Source organism: Ammospiza caudacuta, chromosome 28 (assembly GCF_027887145.1).
Source record: "Ammospiza caudacuta isolate bAmmCau1 chromosome 28, bAmmCau1.pri, whole genome shotgun sequence".
Taxonomy (NCBI): domain Eukaryota; kingdom Metazoa; phylum Chordata; class Aves; order Passeriformes; family Passerellidae; genus Ammospiza; species Ammospiza caudacuta.
Genome location: NC_080620.1, coordinates 5111339 through 5130086, shown reverse-complemented (window position 1 = coordinate 5130086; position 18748 = coordinate 5111339). Strand labels below are relative to the sequence as shown.

General features: G+C 44.5%; 1 protein-coding gene across 1 annotated transcript in view; it reads left to right on the top strand.

Annotated features, from left to right (window-relative positions):
* The window catches only part of KDM4B (lysine demethylase 4B), a 73763-nt gene that overhangs the window by 26382 nt on the left and 28633 nt on the right, over positions 1 to 18748 (top strand). The window contains exons 6-8 of the mRNA XM_058820865.1: positions 1789 to 1838; positions 4304 to 4407; positions 6301 to 6438. Coding sequence (XP_058676848.1) covers positions 1789 to 1838; positions 4304 to 4407; positions 6301 to 6438 — 292 coding nt within the window. The remainder of the gene's footprint in view (positions 1 to 1788; positions 1839 to 4303; positions 4408 to 6300; positions 6439 to 18748) is intronic.

Sequence of the window (18748 nt, the reverse complement as noted above, 5' to 3'; positions counted from 1 at the left end):
CTCATTTCCCTGTTTTAAGGGACATTAATCCCACAAAGGAGCTTTGGATCGGGATTAGTTTTATCACATTTATGTAAGTGATGAATGGTCTTTGTAAAATAAAAGCCACTAGCTTTGTCCCAGACAAATGAAATTGAATTGTTTGATAATTATGCAATTTAAGGCACTGTCAAACTTTGGTCAGGGAATGTTGGGAGTCCATTGCTGCATTTATTATTTTACAAGATTAGGTGCTGCATAGTGTTTTACCTTAAATTTTTTCTCAAGCCATCAGTTCAAATCAGCTTAGTGCCTAAACCCTGCAGGGCCCTGTGTGGGATTTGTGTGCTGTCGTGCCCCTGCCAGGCCAGCCCAGGTGTGTTTGATTTCCTGGCACGGGTTGAGTGTTGAGCTGCTTCTCCAGTTGTGGTTTTACACGGGGAAATGCAGAATTTGTCTGGCTGAAACCCCCAAATTCAGGTGCATTCTGAGGGGGCAGTGCTGGGCACCTGTTGCTGAGTTCCCTCCTGCAATTTCCTGATCCCTGTGAGGGATAATGAGAAGGATGGGTTTGACATCTTTATTGGAAACAGCAAAAATAATGCATTTTTTATTATTCACTTTGAAGAGAAGTTATAGCTGGCAATAAATGCCATTCCCACAAATGTAAATTCTCAGAATTCTCTGTCACAAAAAGCAGGGAGAGCCATATTTAATTTGCTGCAGAATGTAACCAACGATTTACAAATTTCCACTGGCAATATTATTGTGTGTCATCATGTTAAACATGTTGAAATGTGTCCAGGTATTCAGCTCCCTTCTTATAACCTGAACACATAAATCTCTGTCACCTGGGCTTTGCTCCTGAGGATGCTGTGAACCTCAAAGCACTGAGAGAACTAACAGCTTTTGGGAAGAAAAAGCCCATTTGAAACTTCCCTGGTGTTTGTACGTGCTGGGCACACCCAGCCCTGTGGCTGGGACCTGAGGGACAGTTGATTGTTTTTCCAGAATTATGTTCAATAATTTGCACTCCAAGAAAAATTCCAGCCCGATTCTTTTGCGCTTTACTGACCCCAAATCTAAGAACATTGTCTTTAGGAGGTGTAGAAGTTGTTCCCTACACCCTTTAATGATGTTTTCATCAGCAGGCCCTGCATTTTCAGGGTCACCTCATCAAGAAAATTATTGAGTACTTGAATTCCATTATTTCACATCAGACAATAAAATCCAGCAGGGACATAAGGATTGAGCCATGACTGCTTGAGCTAAAGAATATTCACTTTTTTTGAATAAAATGAAAGCTATTTGCACAGAAAAAGGCTTATTCTTTTCCAAAGCACACAGACCCTCCTTCACACCTTTCCAGCCCATCTGTTTCTTGCTTATTAATATTTAGCACAGTTTTATTTTGCAGATATTTTCCCCATGGAGAACACACCTGCTGTTCCCTGCACTCAAGTTATTCCTGGGGTTTCCACTGCTGCATCATCACTTTGTCTTCTCCATTTTCCTTCTACTTTGTGCAATCTTGTGATGCTGTTTGAGAAGGTGCCAGAAAAACACACACTCCATGTAACACGTCTGAGGACTTTTATTAAATGCTGTTTTTTCCATGGATTGTGTGTTACTGATGCCTTTCAGACACGCAGAATTTTGGTTTTATTGCCAGCCATCGTGTGCTGTGCTCAGGATTATTGCCCCACTTGTTCCTAGCATTTCCTTTCCCTGTTTTTACGTTAAAGATGTATTGATTTCATCATATCTAATGATCTTTTGGTTTCTGTCTGTTCTGTTCTCTCCTCCCAGGTACGCCATTCCTCCAGAGCACGGCAAGAGGCTGGAACGCCTGGCTAAAGGTGAGCCTGGCTTTGGGCTGGGCTCGGCAAGGACTGGCACTAACTGAGCCTGCTGGGCACTTGAGGGGCTGCTGGAGGAACCTGCTGAGCTGGGGAGCAGCTTCAGAGCCAGAGAACTTGGCAGGGAATTTTAATTTTGCTTCCAACCCTTCCCTCCGAGCCTCGGTCTCGTGGCATGGCCTGACCTGAACTAAACTCAACTAAACTAAACTCAACTAAACTAAACTCAACTAAACTAAACTCAACTAAACGAAACTAAACTAAACTAAACTAAACTAAACTTAACTCAACTAAACTTAACTCAACTAAACTTAACTAAACTTAACTAAACTAAACTAAACTAAACTAAACTTAACTCAACTAAACTTAACTAAACTCAACTAAACTCAACTAAACTTAACTCAACTAAACCTGACCTGACCTAAAATTCCTTAAAAACCCCTTGGGTTTTGAGGCATTGAGGCCAAACCCTCCCATGTCTGGGCAGTGGGTTTAATCCACAAGGATTTGGGTTGGAAAGGACCCTAAAATTCCTTTCATTGCACCTTCCACTGGATCAGGAATGCTCCCAGGGATGGGGCAGCCACAGCCTGTTCCAGTGTCTCACCACACCACAACAGACATTTTCTTTCTGATATTGAACCTAAATTTCCCCTCTTCCAGTTTGTAGCCATTGCTCCTTCACCCTATAAATATATTTTGTATTTGGTGGTTTTCCTTTTATGTTAGCCTCATCCTCCTTTATTTTCAGTGCAATAAAGTTCATCTTAAAAAGGAAGAAAAAATGAAAGGGAGGGAAAAAGAAAAGGAAAATGGGAGTGAGGGGAAGGGAGAGTTACTTTGAGCTGTGGCAAACTCCCACCTCTCAAGCTTCAGGGAAGATGTCTGGCTGCAGAAGTGGATATGTTTTAATTTGTTGGTGTTGTTTCTATTTTTGTCCACTTGCAAATGTTCAAGGAGCTGCCCAGCTAAAAAAAAAGCTGCTGGCCCAGAATAATTAACTCCAAATCTCTGTGGTTTATCTCCAGCGAGGCAAGTGGGGTGGTTTAAATCTGCTGGTGAAGGTAGGAGCAGGCAGGGAAATCTGGAAGGTTCTACCCTGATGCAAAAGAAAAGTTCTAATGCTGATTTCCCAAACAACAGACAAATTCCTGAGCTGCCTTTTCCTGCTGAGCACACTCCAGGCTGTCCAGCTGATTGTGTGGAGTAAATGCAGAGTAACTGAGATGAGTGTCCTGGGGCTTGGTGCTGTTCTCCTGTTCTCCTGCTGAGCTCCCTGATCCCTAAATACAAATAACACTGGAAATGGCTGCTCAAAAACGTTGCATTGCAAAGCTACAGCTCAGTAATTTGCCAGGTTTTAATAGATGAAAAAAGTAATTTTTATGAGAAGTCAATCAATCAGATGACTTGTGTTCTGCAGACTCTGAAATACCACTCCAGGTCTGACAGGAGCAATAATAAGTTTCTTGCTGTTTGTAACTAATTTTTACGGATGATCAATTTTGAGGCACGGAGATGGTTTGTGCTGTAAAATCAGGAGCAAATTATCAATGATCTGGTCTTTATTTTAGTTTCCTGTCTCTAGAAGCTGGGTAGGTGATGATTTAACTCTGCAAAGAGCCAAAATTGCTGCCTGGCCATTCCCCTGTCTTGTGCATCGGTGGGGAGAAGTTTACTATGGAGAAATGAGTGTGCAATTAATATGGAAAATGAATAGCTGAGCTGTAAATGGGCTCACTGGGAGAGCCATGGAGCCCATGGAGAGAATGTTAATGTGTTGCCATGTTATTGGTGCTAATCACTTAAAATGTGCTTCTTTATTAGTGGCTTTAATGAGAGCCACTTAAACTGTGCATTAAAAAGAGGAACTGCAGAGAGGGACGACAGACTGGGTAGCAGACAGTCATAATTTGAATTGAAATGCTTTTAGAGCAAAAATATAAGTAAACCTGGAATCCAGTAATCCTTTTGACTTTCTGAAACACCTTCCATTATGTCTCATCAATTAATGTTGGTTCCAGAGCTTGGGTTATTTGTTTTGCTAAGCTGTGATGGGTTTGAGTCCCTACAAACACACAATTTGTTGTGGAGTCAGCCACTTGGAGGGAAGGACATAGTGAGGAAAATTGGGCTGAGCTGCCAGTGAGGGGGTTTGGGCATTGGTTACTAATTAATTATTTGTGATTAGTGGCAGAATTTATAACTCAGTGGCAGAATTTAACACTTGGGGGTGATGAGGTGCTGACTGGGTCAGCTCCTGCTGCCTCTGCCACTTGTTGGTGACCACTGTGAACGTGTCCCTCGTGCCACTGCCTGGGATGAAGCCCTTTCCTTTCCCTGAATATTAACATTTTTCCCTTTAGGTAGTGATACGTAGGGCAGGTTGATGTGGAATCTGGCAGGTTGTGTTGTTTTCCCAAGGACATTCCTTAGTGATGCTCTTCCTCTGAATGTCTCCACAGGATTCTTCCCAGGAAGCTCTCAGGGATGTGATGCTTTCCTCCGTCACAAGATGACCCTCATTTCTCCCTCCATCCTGAAGAAATATGGGATTCCCTTTGACAGGGTAGGTCCCTGCAGGCTGTCCCTGCACAGCTCCTCTTTCCTGTCAACCCAGCAGAACCTCTGGGGGAATTGGCTTCATTTCCAAGGGCATTGTTGTGCTGAGTGCAGCCTGGGGTTCCAACCAGCTCTGCTGTGAAAAGGAGAATTTGGGCTTTGGCTGAGACGCTGAAGAGAGGCAAAGCTGTCACTGAACAAACTCTGGCAGTGAGGGAGCCTCTCATGTAGAGAGTGACGAGCTGATAAGGATGGTCTGGCTCATCAAGGGGCAGCAAAGCCCCGCTGGTGATTCTGAAACTCTTTTTGATTTTTCCGTGGATCCAGCGTGACCCAAAGTGGAGCTGGCTGTGCTGGTTCCCTGTTGTGTAAGTGTTCATGCTGCTCTCTAAGCCTGGAAGGATCCCTGCAGCTCTTAAGCCCTGATTTGAAAAGAGGGGTCATGTTTATTTGGTATGATCGTTTTAACGTGCTTATTCTTAAGGTCTTGTGGCAAGAAGTAAATCTCCTCAGCCAGGGGTGGTTACAGGGATTTGTATCTGTGCAGAATCACTCAAACTGCTGCTGCTGGCTGTTCCCAGCACACGGAGCCAGAGCTGCCTGTGGGTGGGGGAAGTGTCACAGAGGCCTGCTCCAAACTGCTTTCATGGAATCATGGAGTGGGAAAGGACCTTAAATCCCAAACATGGGCAGGGACACCTTCCACTGTCCCAAACTCCAAGCCCTGTCCTGAAACAGTGAAGTTTATTATTCACAAACAGGGGAAAGGTGCCATTTTTCCTGAGGAACAGAGATAGGATCCCTTCATCCAAATCCTTGGCAGATTTCAATGAGGTTGAAATAGGCAGCATTTATAAATCTCTATAATGCTGTTCTGGAAAAAAAAAAAAAAGAAACAGATCAATACTAGGGCTTTTTAATAATTAAAAATGTGTATTTCTGTAATCTCCTATTGATTTCTCCATTTATTCCTCAAGAGCTTGCAGAAGTCAGTAAATTTGGGGCTTTCTTCATGAGTGGCAGTTTGTGCTGGCTTTCCTTTCAATAGTTATTACTTTTCTGCATGGCCTATCCATCATCTGGAGTGTTTTCTAATTTATTGTGGGATAATGTTGACAGCAGTGCCATGGATGATGTGGGCTTGAAATGGAGACATCAGGATGTGCATTCACTGACAGGAACATCATCTGTCCATCTCCTGGAGCCAGCAGAGTGGCACTGCTGGGCTTTGTGGAGGGGCTGGGTGCAGGCTGGACTTCAGCACCTCCTCCTGAAATCCCGCAGGAGCTTCTTGTGCATCACAGCAGCTTTTATTCCCTCTTTCTTGAATTATTCTTCTGTTAATGACATCTGCGAGTTCAGATGTTGGCCCAGCCGAGGGGGAAGTGTTTGAAGTTCTGTGTGTTTCCATTTTGCATTTGGCCCCATCCTTGTGTGGGGAAGTGCAGTCCCCTGGGGTCTCTGTGGGCTCAGAGCTGCTGGGGTGTGGGCTGTGGCTGTGGGAAGGAATCCAGGCTGAATTCTTGGCCTGTGACAGCTGGGAGAGCTCTGTCAGCACTGCTGGTTGGAAGGACAGGGAAGGTCAAGCTCTGCCTCTTCCATTGCATTGATCTTTTGGAATGTTGCAGCCTGAGACCCCTTTGTAACTGGAGCCTGCAGGTGTAAAATAGCTCAGGGTATGTGACCCCTTCTGCCCACTGTTCTGAGTTTTTCCCTTAAGAGAAACCCTTGAGTATTCCTGCAGTTCACCAGGAGTGTTCCAGGCTCAGCCAAGAGCTGCTCTGCCGACCCTCCAGTGGGAAGAGATTTCATCAGTTGGGGTTTTTAACGAGTCTCTGTTCTCAGGCTGCTGCATTAAGTGACCTGTGGGGTGTCTCCTCCTTTTCCCTGTGTTTTGCAGATCACCCAGGAAGCCGGGGAGTTCATGATCACGTTCCCCTATGGGTACCACGCTGGCTTCAACCACGGCTTCAACTGCGCCGAGTCCACCAACTTCGCCACCCTGCGCTGGATCGACTACGGCAAGATGGCAACGCAGGTGGGCAGCTGGGAGGGACAGCTGGGGCAGCCCTGGCACACACAGCCATGCCCCCTGTTTGTCCTCATTGCTGAGGAGAGCACACAAAGTGCCTCTGCTTTGGGGTGTGCTCTGTCACTGTCCCATGTCGCTGGTTTTGCCTCTCGATAATTTGTTTTCATGGAATTCACAGAATCCCAGAATTCACAGAACTCACAGAATTCACAGAATCACTGGGTTGGAAGAGACCTTAAAAGTCATTAAATCCGACCCAGCCCCAACACCTCAGCTGAGCCCTGGCACCCAGTGCCACACCCAGGCTTTGTTAAACACACCCAGGGATGGTGACTCCACCGCCTCCCCGGGAAAACCATTCCAGAACTTTTTCACCCTTTCTGTAAAACACATTTTCCCAATATCCAACCTTTATTTCCCTTGGTGCAGCTTGAGTCTGTGTCCTCTGGATCTGTCAGTTCCTGGAGAAAGAGCCCAACCCCACCTGAGCGCAGCCACCTTTCAGGGAGCTGTAGAGAACAACAAGTTCACCCCTGAGGCTCCTTTTCTCCAGGCTGAGCACCCCCAGCTCCATTTTATTCTGAAGGTGTAGGAATGGTTTTCTCAAGTGCCGTATTCAGGTTCTGAACAGGTTGTTTTGGGATTGGTAAATTGGAATTAGTTTTCTGGTGCATCCAAACTGCGTTTCACAGTGAATAAGGTGACTGATGTAACTGAGCACAACTCATTAGGTACACACTGGAGGGGAAGGAATAAGCTGGAAATACTTTTAAGCTTTAATAACACTATGGTAATAACATTGAAAATACCTGGATTCCTCTAATCTGTGCACTCAGTTAAGTTTGGAGAGTTATGTTTGTGTGGTTATTTCTCATTAGGGCAGGTTCCTGGTGTACTTTGGTTTGTGACAGCTCTCCTGGTTTGAAGTCTGCAGAATAACTGACCAGCAAAGCTCATTCCCAGTAGAATCTGGGAAGTTTTGCCATGGGCAGGGACACCTTCCACTATCCCAGGTTGCTCCAAGCCCTGTCCAGCCTGGCCTTGGACACTTCCAGGGATTGGTCAGACATTTGGATTTGTTCTGGAGTTAAAGGGATGGTAAGAAAAACCTTAAACTGTAAGAGACCTCAAATCAGTGTCAGGTGTCTGAAACTCAAAAATAGCCAAGCAGTCTTGGTTTAAAAATGTAAAAATTGGTGATTGTCTGCTGTGACCTTGTAAAGCAGGTTTATGTGTAGTGAGTGGTCATGGTATTACACCCCAGAAAATGGGGTTTATCATGGAAATTCAGACAGACCCTTAACTACAACAGAGCCAGCAGGCGCCACTCGAATATTAAAAGCAATTTTGGGCTCAGCCATGTGTTCACAAACAAGTGACATTTGGGAAGTGCAGTTTTAGATGGAGCCTCCATGCTTACATTGTTAGGCAGCGTAGCGTGAAATTACTGAACAAGCAGCAGCAGGGCAGGAGCAGATCTGGGGACACAAAGTGGAAGTGTGGAAGGAGATGCCCAATTTATTCCCACTGCACTCTGTGGCACTTGTCCGTTCTGAGCTTTTTTGCTTAATGCTGCTCCAAACCAGTGTTAATGAACCTGGGCGGGGGGTCCCAGCTGAGGGAGAGTTTGTTACTCTGTGGGGGCAAAGCTGTGTTTAAATTTCATGTGAGGTTAAGCAGGGACCTGGGGAATGATCAGCTGAGGGTGTGCACTGGAGCTGCCTGCACCTCTGTGGGGGGAGAATTCCTGCAGAGACATCAGGAGGAAATTCCTGGCTGGGAGGGTGGGCAGGCCATGGCACAGGTGCCCCCTGGATCCCTGGCAGTGCCCAGGGCCAGGATGGACATTCCAGGACATGGAAGGAGTCCCTGCCATGGCAGGCATGGGATGAGATGGGATTTAAGGTCCCTCCCAACCCACACCGTTCCTGAGTATGTGATTTTTAATTAACTACCACAACTTTCCTATATTTCAGAAATGGCTTCATTGATTTATTTGTTCCCAGGCACAATTAGATTGTCCTTGCTCACATGCAGACAGGTTTGGGGATTTTTTTTTTTCTGACTATATACTCATTTATAGAATTTCTTGGGAAGTCTGAGCTGGGCAAAGCTCTGCAGGCTCCTGCTGTGCCTGCAGTGACCCAGGTGGGGATTCCTCCTTTCCTTGGGCTGCCAGCACAGCTCTCTTGTCCTGCCTGCCCTCAGGAGAACGGGGACAAGGCCAGGTTCATAATTAGCCCCTTGTAATGCTCTCCTGGACATTATCCTGGGGAGGAGGTTTGGGCTGTGCTGAGAGCTGTGTGGCAGTGGTGCAGTGCAGGGCAGGAAGGTAATGGTTCACCTCAGAGAGCAGAGCTGTGCTAATTGCCTGCCAGATGGGTGCAATGAATGTTCTGCATCCCACAGAGAACCTGTAAAAAATACAGGATAACCAGCCTGGAGTGTAAAGATCAGCTGCTGAGACACTGGCCCTGCTCTAATGGTAGAACAAGTGTCAGGATTAGCAAAAAAAAAAAAAATAGCGATGGCTGCAGAGTAGTGTGGGAAACTAACAGTGGGTAAATCCACTTGTATCTGTAAATGAGAAACCAGGATGGGTAGATCCTTAGAAATTCCAGTGGAATTTGGTTTGGTGAATAGCAAGTGAATAATCTGAGCTGTCCTGTTTGGTCCAAAGCTTGTTGAGAATGTGGAGTCTTTCTCTCCTTGGGTTTTTAGTTAGAACAGGTGCTGTTGTCCCTTGGGTCTGCTTTTCTGATCCTCCTGCTCCTCCAGCCCCAGTGCTGAGTGTGGTTTGTGACAGAGAAATTCCACAAATTGTCTTTTGTGATGTGCAGAAATCCTCAGGACTGGATCTCTGTGCTCTCAGCCAGTGTCAGGTCCAGAGGAAGGGTCTGGATCCTTCACAGCCTTGAGGGTGCCCCAGTGAGAGAGGGATGTCCCCATCCAGCTGGACAGGGCCCAGAAGAAACACCAGATTTTAGCTGGTGTGCTGATGGAAATGTCTCCATCTGGCCTGGAGGAGCCTGGTGCTGCAGCTGAGTCCTCCCAGCCAAGGTGGCTCTGAGGCCAAGCTCAGCTTTCCTCCTGCACCTGATCCTGGGCTAGATCTGAGCAGCAGATCCTTGTTCAGGGATGGGGAGCCCTGCAGTGATCCTGGGCTAAAGCTGAGCAGAAGATCCTTGTTTGGGGATGGGAGAGATCTGAACTGGTCCTGGGCTAAAGCTGAGCAGCAGATCCTTGTTCAGGATTGGAGAATCCTGCACCTGATCCTGGGCAAAAGCTGAGCAGCAGAGAGATCTGAAGTGATCCTGGGGTAAAGCTGAGCAGCAGATCCTTGTTTGGGGATGGAGAAGCCTGCAGTGACCCTGGGGTAAAGCTGAGCAGCAGATCCTTGTTTGGGGATGGAGAAACCTGCAGTGATCCTGGAATAAAGCTGAGCAGAAGATCCTTGTTTGGGGATGGAGAAACCTGCAGTGATCCCAGGGTAAAGCTGAGCAGCAGATCCTTGTTTGGGGATGGAGAAACCTGCAGTGATCCCAGGGTAAAGCTGAGCAGCAGATCCTTGTTTGGGGATGGAGAAACCTGCAGTGATCCTGGAATAAAGCTGAGCAGAAGATCCTTGTTTGGGGATGGGAGAGATCTGAACTGGTCCTGGGGTAAAGCTGAGCAGCAGATCCTTGTTCAGGGATGGAGAAACCTGCACCTGATCCTGGGCAAAAGCTGAGCAGCAGAGAGATCTGAAGTGATCCTGGGGTAAAGCTGAGCAGCAGATCCTTGTTTGGGGATGGAGAAACCTGCAGTGATCCCAGGGTAAAGCTGAGCAGCAGATCCTTGTTTGGGGATGGAGAAACCTGCAGTGATCCTGGAATAAAGCTGAGCAGCAGATCCTTGTTTGGGGATGGGAGAGATCTGAACTGGTCCTGGGGTAAAGCTGAGCAGCAGATCCTTGTTCAGGGATGGAGAAGCCTGCAGTGATCCTGGGCAAAAGCTGAGCAGCAGATCCTTGTTCAGGGATGGGGAGCCCTGCAGTGACCCTGGGGCTGCCAGGGCTGGTCCCATGTGCTGCCAGCAGCCCTTCCCAGGGTTGTGCTGTGGGTTCATCCCATTCCAGACCTCCCAGAGCTCTGGCAGGGAATGCTTCTGGGAGCTGCAGTCCTGTTTGGTGATGAGGTGTCGCAGTCACAGTGCAGCAAGAAGAGACAGGAGAAGGGAGCTCAGAGGGGTTTTCGCAGCCTTGGAGATCCTGGCACAACGTTTCAGAGTCAGCTGTAATCCAAATATTTGCTTTGGACTTGAGCATTCCTGATTCAGCTGAGGAGGGATGGGTTTATTTGTATATAGCACAGTTAATGTTTGCCTGCACAGGCAGAGCTTAGGAATTAGGGAGAAATATTTCCCTTTGTACTTGGAGTTCCTCAGCCAATTGTCTTCCATTTGTCAGATTTTTTTTTTTTTTTTTTTTTTTTTTTCTGTTTGGTCGTTGAAAAAAGCTGCTGAGTGACAGGCAGGAAATTATAATTTTCATTCCTTACTATATCTTTTATTAAATTTCTTTTTTATTTTGCACCATGAGCCTGCAGTTCCTGCTTGGTTTTTTGTTTCTGAAAACGCTTGGATGGCACCACCAGAGGATTTCAACAGCTGTGTCTTTGCCCAAATAACCCTTTTAAAGCAGGGGTTTCAGGAAAGTGCCCTCCCTGTAGTCACAGTGAGCCTCCTGCTATTCAGAGACCCTTTCAGAATTTCAGCAGAAATTCAAATCCCACCTCAGCTTTTCTATTTCTTTGGCAAACCGGACTGAAAATAAATGGATGGGAGTGGAGCAATCTCTGCACTTTCAGTTAAGTGCAGCCACTCCTGGAGAAGGTCTGGGTTCCTGCTGGCTGCCACTTCCACACCTTCCTTTATCTCCTGTTTACTCCAGAAAAACTGCTGGAATTCTCTCTCTCAACATAAAACAGGGTCAGGCTGCCCCTCCTGCCCAGGTCCTGCATTTTGGGCTCTGCAAAAACCAGCTTTCGCCTCATCCCAGGATCCTTTACATGGCTTCTTGCTTCTAAACCTTCTGCTCACTCCTTTTTCTGTACTGTATATAAAATATAGAAACAATCTCAAATTTACACTTGGAATATCTGTGATTTAATGTTGTCTAGCATATAATTTTCCAGCTGAAATTGAAGCTTTCTTCTTACTATTCACATTTTGGTAGGTTTTTTTTTGCCTTCAATGTGTCTGTATTTCCCAAGAAAATAAAACTTGTGAGGTTTTTGCAGAAATCTGTTTGGTAATACTGCAAAATTAGTCCCCAAAATAAGGCAAATCAGAGCTGAATTTTTGCATTACTTTGTGTCTATGCCTCAACTGACTCTAATTAGACCTTTTAAGCTTAGAACACATAAAAAAAATCTATTATGAAATAGCATTTCCATAGTTTATTTTTGTCAGACGTTCAAAATTGCTCTTTTACTCTAATTAGACCTTTTAAGCTTGGAATACATTAAAGAAATCTATTATGGAATAACATTTCCATGGTTTATTTCCATCAGACAGATTCAAAATTGCTCCTGTACAAATTCTTCCACCTTTCTTCATACTTATTTTCTTGTATTATTTGTAAACACTCCTAATGCTCTTGATTCTGTGCAAGAAAAAGGAACTTTTACAGCATTTTTTGTGCTGAGGTGGAAAGGGGACGGTTGTTTTTTGGAAATGGTCTGGAAGCTTTGTTTTATCAGCTCTTTTCTGATCTCCTCTCCTGCAGTTCTGGCTGGGAGGTTCTGGAGAGGATTTTTGTTAATGAAAGACCAAAGTGGGGTTCTGTGAGCAGAATCAATCCTGGATTTGCTGGGATTTCCAGGATTTCCAGGATTTCCAGGATTTCCAGGATTTCCAGGATTTCCAGTGCTGGGTGGGGTGGCTGAATGTCCCTGGGGGGTCTCAGTGCCAGCAGCTCCTTCTGGGTGTTGGCATGGGTTATTTATTGATTTATTTTATTTTTTATCCTAGCTCTGGGATAATGTTTTTATTTATTATTTTATATACTTAATTTTATAACATTTTTTATTTTATTGATTTATTTTATTTTTTAGCCTAGCTCTGTGATAACGTTTTTTATCCATTATTTTATATATTTAATATGATAATAGTTTTTATTTTATTTAATTTTTTTAATCCCAGCTCTGGGATAATATTTTTATTTATTATTTATAATTTTATATTTTTAATATGATAGTATTTTTATTGAATTATTTTATTTTTTATCCTAGCTATGGGATAATATTTTTATTTATTATTTATTATTTTATATTTTTTATATGATAATATTTTTTATTTTATTGATTTTTTTTTTATCCCAGCTCTGGGATAATGTTTTTTATTTTTTATTTTTTATTTTATATTTTTAATATGATAATATTTTTTATTTTATTTATTAATTTTATTTTTATCCCAGCTCTGGGATAATGTTTTTTATTTTTTATTTTTTATTTTATATTTTTAATATTATATTATTTTTTATTTTATTTATTAATTTTATTTTTATCCCAGCTCTGGGATAATGTTTTTTTATTTTTTATTTTATTATTTTATATTTTTAATATTATAATATTTATTAATTTTATTTATTAATTTTATTTTTATCCCAGCTCTGGGATAATGCTTTTTATTTTTTATTTTTTATTTTTTATTTTTTTATTTTTTATTTTTTATTTTTTATTTTTAATTTTTTTTTATTTTTAATATGATACTATTTTAATTTTATTTATTATTTTTATTTTATCCCAGCTCTGGGATAATATTTTTTTTTTATTTTTAAATTTTTTTATTTTTAAATTTTTATTTTTAATTTTTAATTTTATTTTTATTTTTATTTTTATTTTATTTTTATTTTTATTTTTATTTTTTATTTTTATTTTTTATTTTTATTTTTTATTTTTTTATTTTTTATTTTTTATATTTTTTATTTTTATTTTTAATATGATACTATTTTAATTTTATTTATTATTTTGATTTGATCCCAGCTCTGGGACAGCGCTCCCAGCGCATTTCTGTGCCCCACAGCGCTGTGTGTGAAGGGAGGGAGGGGTGGCTGTGCCCCAGCCCCAGCCCTGCACCCCAGGGATGCCCCGGGAGCTGGGGGCAGCCAGGGGAGCAGGCCGGCAGCAATGCTGCCCTGCAGCCAGGACAGGACAGGGGGTTCATGGCAATCCTTCCTAATGGTTTTGTTTGTCAGGCTCTGAAGGTTTCCGGTGGGTTGTTTAATGAGCTGGGTTGTTGTTGATACCGCTAATTACTCTGCGAACGGGGGGTCAGGGCTCATCTTCCTTCCCACAGCTTCCAACCGCCAGCATTAAACGCACAACTGTGCACTTTGGGCTTTTCCTCCTCCTCCTCCTCTGTCGGGAGTTTAGTTCAAGCATGGCTTAAAGAAAAAGGCCACGAAGCCATGCAACTGAGAGAAAAGTAACAGGTAGCTGCGAAGCAGTTTCAAAGCAGTTTCCAGCCTGACTTCTATAAACAATTAGTCTCTCTCAGGCATCCTTGTATAAACAATAAAGTTCTCAGGCAGTCTTCCCATAACAAAGGTAACATCCTCTCTGGGAAAAGATGGCACCCTGGGAACAGTTATGGAAGTTTTGGGAACCGTTCGTATCACAGTGAGAACACTGATTTTGTTTGATGTAAACAATCAACGGTATTGTAAAACAAAAGGAGTGGTTAGAGTTTTCTCTGTTAGCCTATCGTAAACCTGGATTTTGGAATATTCATGAAGTTAATTAACACTGTTATTTAAAGTGTCTGATCGATCAATAAATTTGGAGTTCGATGCATTATAGGATGGTCGTTCTCCCCCTCACTTCAACACTCCTCCAAGCTGAATCCTCATTCACTGAATCCTCAATTCCCAGAATTGCTGCCGTTCGTCTGCCAGGAGCCCTCTTGGGCTGGCTGAGGGCGAGGAGAAGGAACCTGGAGCTTCAAACTGGGTTTTTGTGTCCTGTTAGATCCCAGAAACACACCTGATATAGGAACGAACTGGATTCCTGCTGCTGGCTGGGGATTTGTTTCTCCCAAAAGCTGAAATTCTTCTCTCTGGAAATGCCCAGGGAGAAGCTGGGAGGTGTTGTCCGTGTTCCTCTGCTGCCTTTCCTTTTCCACCCCTCCTTCCCAGGAACTTGCTTTTAGGCTTCATTTTTATTGTAAAGCAGGTAGAAAAGCTTTAAGCAAAGATTTTAGTCTGGCATTTAAAAGCTGAAAGAGCTTCAATTTCGAGCATGTTGGGTTTTGTGATGGATGAATTTCCATTAAGGGAAAGTGGGAGGCTCAGCTGAGTCTTACCAACTGCTTTCATCTGAATATGAAGGGTTTTGTCCATGAAAACCAGTGGTGCCACTTAAAATATGTAATTTTGGTGACTATTTCTGCGTAAGGAAAAGGATTATTTTCCATTAACCTTTCTTGTGTGCTGGAACTGGTTCAGTTCAGTGTTAATAGTTGGGAATTGAGGGAAATATCCTCCCAAAACTGTTGCTGAAGGTTGAAGTTGAATGAGTCTGCACTTTTCCATAAATCATTTGATTTTATGACTTCAAGGAGACAGCCATTTTATTTGACTGTTATTTTATAGAGACTTATTTGTGTTTTTATGTTTAAAAATATTGCAAATAAGATAATGGTTGTACATTGCATAGCCACAAATTCCCCCCTATCAGTCTTGGAGTTAGAATTGATGGGACAGGGCTCCTGGTGTGGTCACATATTTTACCACAGGCTCCAAATTAGAGTTGCAGATAATAAAATAATGAGGAAAGGAAGAATGTTGTGGTTTTAGGCTGGAAAAAGGTTTAATTGTGCATTTCCTTACAGTATTTTTCCATGTGCTTATAGTTAATAAAGCCATTAACTTATGGAAAAGGAGAGGTGAGGCTGGGAAAAGCTTTCAGAGAATGGAATGGGTGAAGTTCCTGCAGATTTGGTGAATATGGAAACTCCTCTCATTGCTCTTTTGGGTCTCAGCTCCGCTGTAACCGAGGGCACAGAACTGACCCTAAAGCTGTTGATTTTTGTTTGGTTTTTTCCACTCCCATTTTCAGGACTTGCAGTGGCTCCTTGGAGAAGGCAGTTATGAATATTCTGTTGTTTATTCCTTTGTTTGATCTGTGGCTCTGCCAGCCCTGCTGCTCCCAGGGCTGGGAGGGATGGAGGGGAGAGGGGAAGGTGCTGGATGGGATCTCAGGGTTCCTGGGATTTCTCACTGCCGTTTGCACAGGATGTTCGTGCTGCCATTCAGTGCTCTGCTTTGGGTGATCACATCACCCTGAAATCCTTCTCAGGGCTGTTGATCCATAGGAATTCTGTGAATTCCCAGACTGGAGCTTTGTGGTTCAGTTTTGTCTCATGTAAAGGAAATGAGGTTTCAGATCTCTCCTTAGGGGTGGTGTTTTAGTGTAGACATGTTAGTTTTTTGGGTGTTTTTTCTATGAAGTTTAATAATAGTGGAATAGAAAAGTGTTAGAATTGGAGGGAATTTGGGAGGATATGTTCTGCAGAAACTGGGGTAGGGAGGGAAGAGATGGGAGCGTAGGCACCATGTCTTTTAGGAAATACATGTGTTTATGACCACAATGAAACACTTTGAAAGAAATACAGCTGTGTGTGTGTGGAAGGGGGAAGGCAGGGTGTGGGACTGGAGATCATTGCCAGGAACCAACCAAAGCAGGGGTTGATTGCAAAGGCAATTCCTCACCCTCCTGTACCCTCACTCTCCTCCCGGTCTCCCCCATTCTCACACACACACAGAACATTCCCTTCTCCAGCTGTGTTGGAAGCATCAGCAGGATCCAGTCTGAAGGAAGGGCATGGAACAATGTCCTGGCCATGCTGGGGATGTGGCTGTGACACAACTGCAGCAGCTGAGGAAACAGCACTGCACGCTCCAGAAGGAGCCCCAGAGGAAGGAGGCTTTGTAAATTATTCATGCTGGCTGCTGTGAAAGCAATAGAATTAAATTAAAATTGAAATATAAACATCCATCATGGTAGATTTGTGGACAGAAAGGAGCTTGGCTGCTGTGGGGGCCACAGTGGCAGTGCTGAGTGCAGCCCAGCAGCATCCCCAGAGCTCAGCCTGGGCTTCTCCAGCTCTGCCCAGGGGCTGGGGGAGCCTCTGGGGCTGCAGGGGCTGGAACTGCTCTGCAGCCCCTGCCCTGAGTGCCTCGGGCTGTGCTGGCAGATTTGAAGGTGTGGGGGAGTCTGTGCTGCACCCCTTGGGTCCAACTCAGCACCACCAAGGGCAGAGCTCCCTTTGAAGCCATTTTTCAGCCTCTGAGGAGTTCAATCCCCAGAGCTGTGCTGGGATGCTCTTTGTGTTCCTCTTTTAGCTCTGCACAGGTGCTTTTAAATTTTCTTAAGGGAAATCTGCTGAGTCCCTCAGGCCAGCAGAGAGGGAGGTGCTGTGGGAAGCTCCTGCCTGGGCTGGGGTTGGGAGCCTGGGTGCCATCTGTGTTCCTGCCATGCTGTGGCCAAATTGCATTTCCAGCCTTTGTGGCCTCAGCTGTTTTTCATTAAACGGAGTTTTCCTGAAAGTGGCTGTCCATAAATGCTCCTTCCCACTCAGCACGCTGGGGTTACCAGCACTGCCCCAGCCCCTGCACAGTGAGAAACAGGAGCTGGAGGGTGTGGGATGGTGGGGAACTGTGCAGAAGGAATCTCCTGTCTCCCTCTCTCAGTGAATTCTCAACTCTGGCCATAAATTATTTAGTGATGGTGGTGAAAAGGGAAGGGAGAAAAGGGAGAAGCAGGTTTAATTTCAGGCACTTCTGCCAAAAGAATGGATAGAATGGTTTTGAAAAGGTATGAAGGAAAGGTGGAAAAAAACCCAAACCAGCCCTGCAAAGTGGCTCCAATTACCTCAGCCTCAGCTTGGAGTTGAAAAGCAATTTAGTGCAAGCAAAGCTTTGCACCTTAGAGCAGGAGAGCTGTGGCTGCAGCCCCCAGAGGCACCTGGGGGTTCCTGGGTCCTTTTCCATCCTCTGCCTTCTTCTGATGGAGTTTACAAAGGCCGACTCTTTGAGACTGCCATCAGTGCCCAGGGTGAGAATCCCTTTGCTGCACTCAGTCTGTTGATCCGTCACAGCAAAGGGAATATCCAAGGAAAACCACCTGTGAGTCCTCTCTGTGCAATGGCAGGGGTGTGACTCCAGGTTAGTTTTAATGAGCATATGCCAGCTGAAATGAATAAAGCACATTTTCTCCCACTTCATGCTTTGGATGCAGGTTATAGTTACTGCAGGGTTTTCATTTCTTCCCTTTTGTGCAGGATTGCTGTGCCATGTCAGAATGTATCATTATGAAGTTTAACTGCCCTGTGCTCTAGGTCAGGCTTTGATTCCTGTAAGGCTTTTCTGAGTTATGAGGTGGTACCAATAATATCTTTTCAGCCTGGAAAACTCTGCCAGAGAGAGGCTGGTGGAGGGAAATGGGCTTGAGGGCAGGCTCAGACAGAGTAATTGTGTCGAATGCCTGCAGCACAGAACTCGAGCAGTGCCACTCCCAGGAGGCTTTGGCTTGTTGGGGGGCTTGGAGGGAGAACAAAATCTGTGGGATCTGAGCACCTCAGGACTGAGGTGCAGAGGGACTGAGACCACCCCTGGGGGGCTCGGGAGTCCTGGAATGTTGCCAGAAGTGTCTGGTGGCTGGACTTTGATCCTGCACAGGAGACGACACCTGTATGAGGATAGGAGGATTTCACTGGGGTAAATGGTGAAGGGATAAGTTAATTAGAGTGTAAGACACAGAATTTAGGATTTCTGTACAGGGGGGTCTAAAGAAGTAAGATGGAGGAATTGGGGCGTGTCCTCTTCTTCTTCTTCTCGGCCTCCATCTTCTGTGGTGATGTTGGCACTTTGGGATTGGTTATTACTAAAAGTGCACTGGTTAATAAGGGTAGAAGGCATTGGGGAAAAATGATAAATATTGTATACGTAACTTTGAGTATAAAGATAGGTGACTGCCCCGGGGGCTCGCTGTGTGCTCATGGCTGGCTGCTGTGCAGACCTCTGTCGGGCCAAGAGAAAATCTTTTAGATAAACAATTAATAAACACCAAGACCGAGAAAAGATCTGGAGCCTCTTCTCGTCCTTTGAAGCGCGGGTTGTCCAAGGCCACCCCGGGCCTTTCCAGGTCACCTAAACAGCCGAGAAACCGACAAAAATCCTTGGGAAGGAGTTTTCCACCAGCCTGGGAAGCTTTGGGGTGGCAGCTGGTGTTCCAGGAGCAGGCAGTGTGGGCAGAGCTGGTTTTCCCCTGGCCAA